Raw genomic sequence first — 9,728 nt, forward strand, 5'->3', positions numbered from 1 at the left:
AAGTTCGTCTCATCTTCTTTCCATTAGATTAAAAGTAACATTTGGACATCTTTCACTTTCTTCCTTTCACATATTTTAATGTTTCTGCTACTTTAAGTTGTTTGTGAATAACATCGACCGACTGTTGAAAAAACAAAAACAGACTGTAACATCCATCAGTGGGTATAATTACTTTTAACAACTCGAGTTATCATTCATTACAATAATTACCTATACTTGTAACAGCTACATGCAGTACATTTGTTTCCATCATGTTTATATTTCTCACTTAAAAAAAAAAAATCATCATAGACCTTTAATTTTTCCATGAAAGTAGACCATTTTTTCTAGAATTGTTCAATTTTTAATAATTTTTTTTTTTTTTTAACTTTGGTTACTATTAGGTACACAAGTTGTTCGACTCATTGTCAGATATTAGAACACATCAAAATCTAGGCAATGTGCTAACACGACTTCAGTTTCTTTGATAGCAGCAAATATACACACACACAATACAATTTAATAATACAAGGAATTTAAAAAATATATACATTTCACTTGCACACCATCCACATCATTATTAGACAATAATATGGAAGAAAACCAAACTTAATCGTTTTTAAAACTTTTAAGAAACAAGTGGATTATTGATATACACAATAATATATTTATTACGTGACTTATCATCATTTTAAATGGAATTAGGGAGCTACCAAACATGATCACTATAGCCGGATAATACTTTTTGGATAGTGCAATTCGAGCCTGTGACCATCAAAGTCCAAAAACAACATGAGAGACATGTTGTGAGTGATTAGGAGTAAAACAGTCTTCGGGGTATTTCCCCACTCTGTCTATTTCAGGTCGCCCTCTTTCTCTCAGGCTCTGCCTCCATAAATGTGACTGGTCACTTTGCGTCATGACGTCACGGCGTGCGGCGCCCCAAACCGGGATCAACATAACCCGATGTTACGCTGAGTTCTGCCCGCGGGCCAGGTGATGCCTCATTTTGACTGGAAACAGCGAAATAGAGTGATTTTTAAGGCGATTAATGAGCAATTTAAAACTTTATTCTGTGTTTTTTAATCGGCAAAAATCAAGCCATTAAAAAAAATAAATTGCTTAGAAAATAGATACTAAATACTGCGGTTGAAAGTTTATTCTTTAATGTGGTTTATTAAACACCAGAATTTTGAAGCATCAGCTGGACTTTACTAATTTATTAATCTGAAAACACATCGTTTCAGTAATGACAGCAGAAAGAAATAGCATCGAGACCTGAGTTGAAATGACCAGTGAGTGTTTCAAATTCAAGCAGTTTTTTTTGGACAATTCATTGTATTTTTGTACTAGAGGGCATTGTTGAAAGTATGCAACAATGATGATAGTTGTGTATTTAAAAGGAATAATTAGTTACTTTGTTCAATATTTGTAAGAAAACGTACGTTCACTTTTAACCTTCTATGATAATAGGAGTTTACTTGTAATGGTAGGTTGAAATGGGACTTGTCACCTGCCCAGTGATTTTCTGCTGCTCTTAAACTTATTTTGTTTTCAATTTAACATAGTTTAAGTCTAATTTGCTTTGATTGATTCATTTTCTCTCTCGCGCGCAAAGGGGGGTGGGGGGGAACCCGCGGTCGTTGTGTGCGCGCTCCCGCGAAAGAGATGTCACTATCTGCTGGCACGCAGAATTCACCAAAACACCCAACCGGAGCCGGAGAACCGAAGAACCAGCCGCAACCTGCTCGTATCAGACCAACGTTCACTTTAGTGCCGTCGGGTGCTTGTGCAGTTTCCTTTTCTACGCCTGCTGGTGTCTACAGAGTCGGTCTGAGCAGGAAAAGCTCCGCCAAACACCCCCGGAGAGCCCCTCAACTCGGGTAAGCCGTTTCCAGACGCGTCCAGCGGGCTAACTAAGTCGGCTAACGAAGTGTAGCCGCTATTGCTAACGCGCTGGCCATGTTGTTGATGCTCTTTTGTTTAGCTCAACTTTACAACTGTAAAAGTTTCGTGACCCGTCACGTCGCTTTTTGCCGCCGCACTGCAACCACTAAACCAGCCGTCCACGGCTGCAAACACTATGGCACCTTGTTCCCAGGCTGAGATTTGACTGGAGTTTTGCGGTGTTTGCGCCGGTGCTGCTGTTTGTGTTTTTATCTGATCGATAACATGCCTCTGCTTGCGTAATTCAGCAAACTTTAACTAAAGCAGAAAATACTCGAACAATAGTCCCCTTATGTGGCATTATTGTGGTTTTTTCAATCTTAGTTTGGCCAGTTTTCATGCTCCATAATCCTGTCACACAATTAACCCTACCGATTATTTCCCCTGACGTGAATAATCACAGATATTCACCTCATGGCTGCAAACAAACAAACTGTTTTTATTAACAGTGGAAATCTTGGTACCAAACCTAATGAATGAAGGTATCTCCCAGATACTAAGTGTGAGGGTTCAGGTTTGTGGTGTCGGGACTGGTGTCTCAGCAAAAATCCAGGAGAGCAGTTGTGAAATGCCACTGCAAGTGTAGTAACACCCACAGGGAGCTTGGTACAGTCTGTCTTCAAGGCAACGCACCTCGTGTGTTTCCTGTCTAGATGCCAGTGGCTTGTGTGCACTTGTGTGAGTAATTCAACTTGTGTGATGGCACAGAGGAGCGTCTCATCTCCACATAGGTCCAGTTCACCTGTTTTGGACAAAAGGTGAGCAATCGTGGTAACATCTTTGATCGAGGCTCAGAAGCTGGTCTTCTGTTGGAAAGGGCGAGAGGTTCACGGACCGCTGATGTCGCAGGTGTTCGACCACAAACAGCCTGAGATGACCGCTGGCTCAACCCAACAACCAATAGTAATACAGCAGGATTTCAATAGAGACACCAACACTGCTCCAAAACAATAATTATCAGATACCCAAAGGCTTCTACAGACTCAATGATTTCATAATTCATTACTTGGCTAACTGTGCAACTTTAGTATCACATGTTTCACACCACAGTGTCAGCTTCCACAGTGCTCTCCAAGAAGAAATCTACTGTGGCATAGATGCAACGTCACATCAAGTAAGAAGAAGAGCATATTTGTACAATGCAAATATTAGAGGACACGAATCCTCCACCAGAGATAAGACAGATACCAACAGACTGTGGACACATTCAGAAGAAGTGAGTGAAGAACTGTCCTGGTGTATTATCCAAAGGTCTGAACTCTTTAACAAGCCAACCAGTCAGCCCTTCAAGATATAATCAGATCTGACGTGACCTGGATGGCTGTGAATCCTTCACACTCAAAGGGTTGAAGTATCTTATCGAGGCCTTTGCAAGACGTAAGATTATGGAATAACCACACAAATCCAAATATATAATTATCGGTAATTATTCTACTCTATTTGGCTGCTCTCTTTTTACAATAATTACTTGTAATTTGCACTGTTTACTTGGCTACTTTCAATGCTGGATGCTCTTCACACACATTTATTATTTTAACCCGGGTTCCTTGCTCTTAAAATCCAAATTTGCCTCAATTTATTTTTAGAAAACCTTTTACTCTTGTTCAGTGTTCCTGTTCTTGGGTTAGAAGATGACAATAAAGGCTAACTTTATACTCCCTCTGTGCCATGAAATGAACCTCTTTTAAAAACATTTTGTCTTATTGCAGCTGACATGCTTCAGTAATAATTGGTTTGATCTATCAACTGTAGTGTCTGAGGACATTAAGGAAATGTTGAGTGGCTACACAGTTTCTCCAGCCATGGGGCATGCATCTTTTCACTAATTCACCCTCACTGTCTGGTTTTCATGCTTGTGTTATTTCAGTAGCAACAAAGCTGCTTGATGTGGCTGCAGGTTCACTCCTGGGTCTCCGGCTTGTGTTATATCTCCTAATATTAATCAGTGTGACGCCCAGTGGACAAATTGGGAATTACAGCTAAATGTATTTGAAGATTACTTGTTTTCTTCTTAAGTTTTTGGATTTTGCTAAACTGCAGTGGACCCTATGCCAGGCCGGTGTTAGGTACTGTATAGGGCGTGGGTTTGCAACATTTATAATCACTAGAGCCCATTTCTCCACCAAGTCAAGCTTGTAGCCTCAAAAACTTGTTTAAACATCTAAATGAAGACAACACAGCACATTGAATTCAACCCTTTTTTTTGGTCTTTACATTTATCCAGGCTTGGCTTACAAATGGCTGAGGTCAGAAAGTCAATATCAATTACATATCCTTAGGCGCTTATTTGGTGATAAAGTGTCTTTTTTAATTGTTGTTTTGTCACCTTGAACTAAAAGACAAGTATCCTTGTTGGCCTGTCCTGTACTTTGTTGTATATCTCCAGTAACGCTCTATCTGAAATACAAAGTCCACACTAAGGTACAGCCTCATCTAAAGCCCAGATCCTCATCCTTGTCAAAGCAACAGGCGAGATGCCTCCTGCCCCCCAGCCCCCACCCGCAGGATTTCTTGGAGCAGATAATCGGAAATCCTTTCATGACTTTCTTAACTAAATGAATAAAGCAAATGGCAGATTAGGAGTGATTACACAGCAGGTAACTGAAGGCACCACAAACTGTAGAACTGCTGAGCTCCTTAAATAATTCTGCACAGCCATGTTTTGCACATTCTGCACCTTTGGATCAGTGGAGAATCGTCTAAAACAAACCATATAACCAACTGGATGTGATACTTCGAATTATAACTGCACAATGTTTTGGTTTCTTATCAAAGAGATTTGATATTTAAAAGTATTTACTGTATGTGTGTTATTAAAACTGTTTATCTCCTGATTTTTATTTCAGGGTTGCACACCTCACCACCCCCTCCTCTCCCCGGTGACACCCACTTGGCCAAAGAGCAACGCAGCAAACATGGAGAACCTGCACCCGCACTGCCTTAAATGCATCAATCGAAGATGCATGGTCAGACCAGAGACGGGTGTTTCCTGCGACCTCATCGGCTGCCCTCTTGTGTGCGGGGCAGTTTTTCACTCGTGCAAGCTCGAGGAGCACCGGCTGCTGTGTCCATACGAGCGGCTTCCCTGCCTCAACAGCGGCTTCGGCTGCCCCTTCACGATCCCAAGGATCAAGATGGCGCAGCACCTCGAGACGTGCCCCGCCAGTATAGTATGTTGCACCATGGAGTGGAACCGCTGGCCAGTGACCTACGCCGACTACAAGTCCTACGAAAACTTGAGCAAAGACTTTGATGAGGTGGAGCAGCTTGACATGGCCTTGGCTCTGCAGGATCAGAGGATGTTGCTGGAGTCCCTGAAGGTCACGACCACTGTGTCAAAGAACGGCGATAAAGAGGCAGATGAAAGTGAGAAAATGGCCACAGCGTCGGGTTTAACAGAGACGGTATTAATGGGTAATGGGACAGTGGAGATGGAGGAAGAGACGTATAACGAGCTGTGCAGAGCTTCAGCGGAGACGAGAAGAAGTTTAGCTGCTGCCTTGGACATCCTCACTAATTCCAAGGACATTGATGTAATTGTTGTAAATTTAAACGGTGAAAAGATTGACAAGAACGGAGCGCTCCATAATGGAGAAAATGGCGATAGTCATAGTGTGTATGGTGCGGATGGCGGGAAGAATGTAGATATGCGGGAGAGTGACTCTGAATCAGAGTCCGAGCTGGGAGCGGTCGGCGGAGTGGACTGTGCCGTGGGTACAGACGCAGAGGAAGACGGTAACAACTGGGCAGAAGACAACGATTTTGTCGAGTTGTTGTTTGAAGAGAAGGAAAACGCAGTGGACGAAGCAATCAATGATTCCAACCCCGTGTGGCCGGAGGTGCCTCAGAATTATTTGCCAGTTGTAGCGTTGGAGCCGCCCGTACCTCAACAAGCACTTCTCCCACGTCCAATACCATTCCTGCTCTCCGATCATGTGAGAAACAACTTCTTGCAGCACTTACCTCCTGAACTCAGGTACAGGTGTTGGGAGCGGAAGCTGCAGAATGTAAAAGTGCTCAGTGCAATGCTGCTGTCGGACCCCTTCCCGTTTCGGGCGAAGATGGAGGACAAGGCAGTGGACACGTCCGACCTGGAGGTGGCAGACGACCCCATGGGGCTCCACGGTATCGATCTCATCACTGCAGCGCTGCTCTTCTGCCTCGGGGATTCCCCGGGGGGCAGAGGAATCTCAGACAGCAGGTTTGTCGACGGCTTCCACATCGACTTCGGTACGCAGACATTCTCCTTCCCCTCAGCCATTCTGGCCACCAACACCATGGTGGGGGACATCGCCTCGGCTTCAGCCTGCGACCACGCCAGCCCTCAGCTCTCCAACCCCAGCCCCTTCCACACACTCAGGCTGGACCTGGTTCTCGAGTGTGTGGCCCGATACCAAACCAAGCAGCGCTCCATGTTCACCTTTGTGTGCGGGCAGCTGTTCCGGCGAGATGAGTTCTCGTCTCATTTCAAAAATGTTCACGGGGATATCCATGCCGGACTCAACGGTTGGATGGAGCAGCGCTGCCCTTTGGCCTACTACGGCTGCACCTACTCCCAACGACGGTTCTGCCCGTCCGTGCAGGGCTTCCGGATCATCCACGACAGGCACCTGGGTTCTTTCGGGGTGCAGCCGGGTTTGCCTCTAAAAACAGGCGACAGCCTCCCGAGAAAGACCTGCCACTTCGGCTCTCAGTGCGATCAGTTAAGCAGTCTTCCTTTTGAAGTGTTGCAGCACATAGCGAGTTTTCTGGACAGCTTCAGCCTGTGCCAGCTCTCCAGAGTGTCGCGCACCATGAGAGACGTGTGCGCCAGCCTGCTGCAGATGCGTGGTATGGTGGTCCTGCTGTGGGAGAAGAGGCGGCGTGCTGACGGCTCTCCGTCATGGCAGATCACAGACAAGGTGAGCCTCATTGTGCTGGATAAAGCTGGAGATTCTCCACCGATTTCTATCGGCCAAAGTCCAAATGCTCCAGTGGAAGGTGGTTGTGCATTGCAGTTATTGTTTTGTTCTGACACTACCGACATGTTAACTTGTCGTCATCTTCTACATGGGAAATAATTGTCAAACCGCGATGATTATTCACCAAACAATATCCTTTAATTTTCCCACTGTTCTGGTTTAAACCTGCTCCAGCACTGCTGTCTGAATAAAACACTCATTGGTTTAACAAATATCTCAAGTGCTGACCAGCCAGGAGGTGTAATCATTTACTTGGCAAATCGCTTGCGTCCATAATTAGAACAACACAATACACTTTATTGTGCCATTCAGAAATTCCTTCTGGGCCGCTGCAAGTCCAGAGAGAATTAAGAATACAGCATTTCGTACCACAACAACAAATTAACTCCTGAAGAGGTCCGCAAGAAAGGAAACCACAGCAGTGCCGTCATGTGACACATATTCTTCCGACATGCTTCAACCACGTACGGAATGAACATGTAGATGGGAAAGATGTCAACTTCACGAAGGATTAGTTTTGTTTCACACGGGGAAAAATGTTCTGGTACTTTTCCGTTCACCGCTCTCCTCTGCTTTGACTCCTCAGGTGTGGCGGTTCAGCACGGCCTTCGGTACGGTGAACGAGTGGAAGTTTGCGAACATCGCCAGCATGGCCGACCACCTCAAGAAGTGCAAGTTCAACACGATCGCCCGCCGGGAGGAAGCCATCCCCCTGCCCTGCATGTGCTTCACCAGAGAGCTCACGAAGGAGGGCAGGTGTTTACGTTCGGTCCTCAAACCGGTAGCATGAACTCTGCTGTCGTCTTCTGGACATTTCCTGAGACCATAAGAACTCAAACGTGTGTATTGTTCCTCCACTGTTTACAGACGGCAGTCTCTCCAGGCCTCAAAAAGAAATCTCCGGGTTGTTCTTTTTAAACTGTTGGTTATTATCACAGATCGCAGCGTTTGTAACCACTATGGTGTATCAGACAGAACACACAAGGATTCAAAGGTTTTTGATACTTTCACTCCGAGGCCGTACAGATTTAGTGTGTGCGCGGCGTTTCCACAACAAGAAACTCGAGAAGAGTGAAAAGCACTTTTATGTAATGATAGTAAACGGCAGCGTAACTGGTTACACACTCCCTTAAACTTTGTTTACAGGGCGTCAATCCAACATCAGCTAAATGGCTTTAATTAACTTATAGCGCGAGTTAGAGAGTAAGTTTCTATGATTATATCAACACCTCGCCTGTATTACTTTTGTTCAAAGAAATGGCTTTTCTTTTTTTTTTTTTTTTTCCTTGTTCAGGCAAGATCTTGATGATTTGTGCCACTTCTGGTAAACTAGCGTCCATCATTAGTTAACAGATTGTGTAGTTTCACCCTCCCAGCATTTTATTTTGAAAGAGAGAATGTGATCCAGGCTGTTTTATTTAGTCTGAAGCACAAAATGTTATTTTTTAAATATCAAATAGTCAATATTTAAAAGTTTTTAATAACTGTCCATTAAATTAAGAGGTTGACAATATAAAATAATAGACTTGTTAAGACTGTATTCTATATAAAGTTTCAGATTGCAGTGGAAATGTGGACTAAGCACATGTTTTTGATCGATGCACCAGCAAGTTAATTTGCACATGCAATTTGATATAAATAGTTTTAGATGCACTGTGATCTAATGGTGGATTTCCAGATATACTTATTTTTTTCCCCTCCAACTAAACCTCACAGATCAGACGATTGGCTCCTTAATTTACCCCCAAATTAAGTAACAAAGTCCTAAAATCTCCTAAATGACCTATTTCCACCTCGGCTGACTCTCCAATCAGGACTGTGGAGAAGCACATTGAGGTCTAACGGATTGAATTCTACCAGAGTACTGAAGTTTTTACCCATGTGTAAATAATCCGGTGTTTTGATGTGAAAAATATTTTATTTTTGATACCAAAAAGTCCGTACTGTGCTACGTTGGCGGTAAGGGTCGAGCCTTAACTTGAAGATACACTTGAGTAGATGTTCACGAGGTTCTTTTGAACACCTTGTGAATGTTTCTGTACTGCTTCTACTTTTACCCTGATACCCAGAGTGGCCATATTACTGTAGCTCCGAGACTTCACCGGGAGACTGACCGAGCCGCTGTGCCATGTGTTGGTGTCGGTTTGTTGTTCACCAGCATCTTTCGCTCCCCGTTGAAACGGAGCACCTTTTGGGGTTTCGGGTGGTGTCGGCAGTACCAGAGATGATCCGTCCTTTTTTTTTTATATATTTTTTTCTATTCTTCACGTGTGACGGATGCACGTTAGTCAAGACAGGAAATGAGTCGACCCACCAGCTAAACGGCACATTATACATTATTCTCTTCCCATAGATAAATCTGTATGTAGCAAGTATAAAGATGAATGTATTCAGTGAAGACATCAGATTGTGGTTTGGTGAACAGGGAGCTTTGTTTCGTTCCCCCTCTGTGTCGGACCTCATGGAACCCTGCAGGTCAGGTTTAAGGAAACACACACATACACACAACTCCCCTTAAACATCACTCACTATATATATATATATATATATATATATATATATATATATATATAATTTATCACGGGTGTTTGTTTTTCTAACACAAGTTCACTGTGTGCACCGTGTCTCAGGGTTGTAGTGTGAAGCTCAGTGGCAGTAAATCTGATGAGAGGAGCACAACTTGACGCTTTCGACAACTGACTCAGTATTAATATAACCGTGTGTGTTGCAGTGCTGGAATGACGAACCAGTTTCAGACGTTTGTCGCCCGTCCGTGAGGCGCGTACGCAACTAAAACAAGCTTTTTGAGCAAAAAGCAGGTTTTTAGTTTGAATATAAATG

General features: G+C 43.6%; 1 protein-coding gene across 1 annotated transcript; it reads left to right on the forward strand.

Annotated features, from left to right (window-relative positions):
- Positions 1 to 4,841: 4,841 nt before the first annotated feature.
- Positions 4,842 to 8,138, forward strand: fbxo30a (F-box protein 30a; the record flags this gene model as incomplete). Its single annotated transcript, XM_080479289.1, has 2 exons — positions 4,842 to 6,827; positions 7,474 to 8,138. The coding sequence occupies 2 exons, from the start codon at positions 4,842 to 4,844 to the stop codon at positions 7,675 to 7,677; spliced, it is 2,190 nt and encodes a 729-aa protein (XP_080335415.1). The 3' UTR covers positions 7,678 to 8,138.
- Between the last annotated feature and the right edge of the window lie 1,590 nt (positions 8,139 to 9,728).

Source organism: Lipophrys pholis, assembly GCF_963383615.2.
Source record: "Lipophrys pholis genome assembly, chromosome: 14".
NCBI lineage: Eukaryota > Metazoa > Chordata > Actinopteri > Blenniiformes > Blenniidae > Lipophrys > Lipophrys pholis.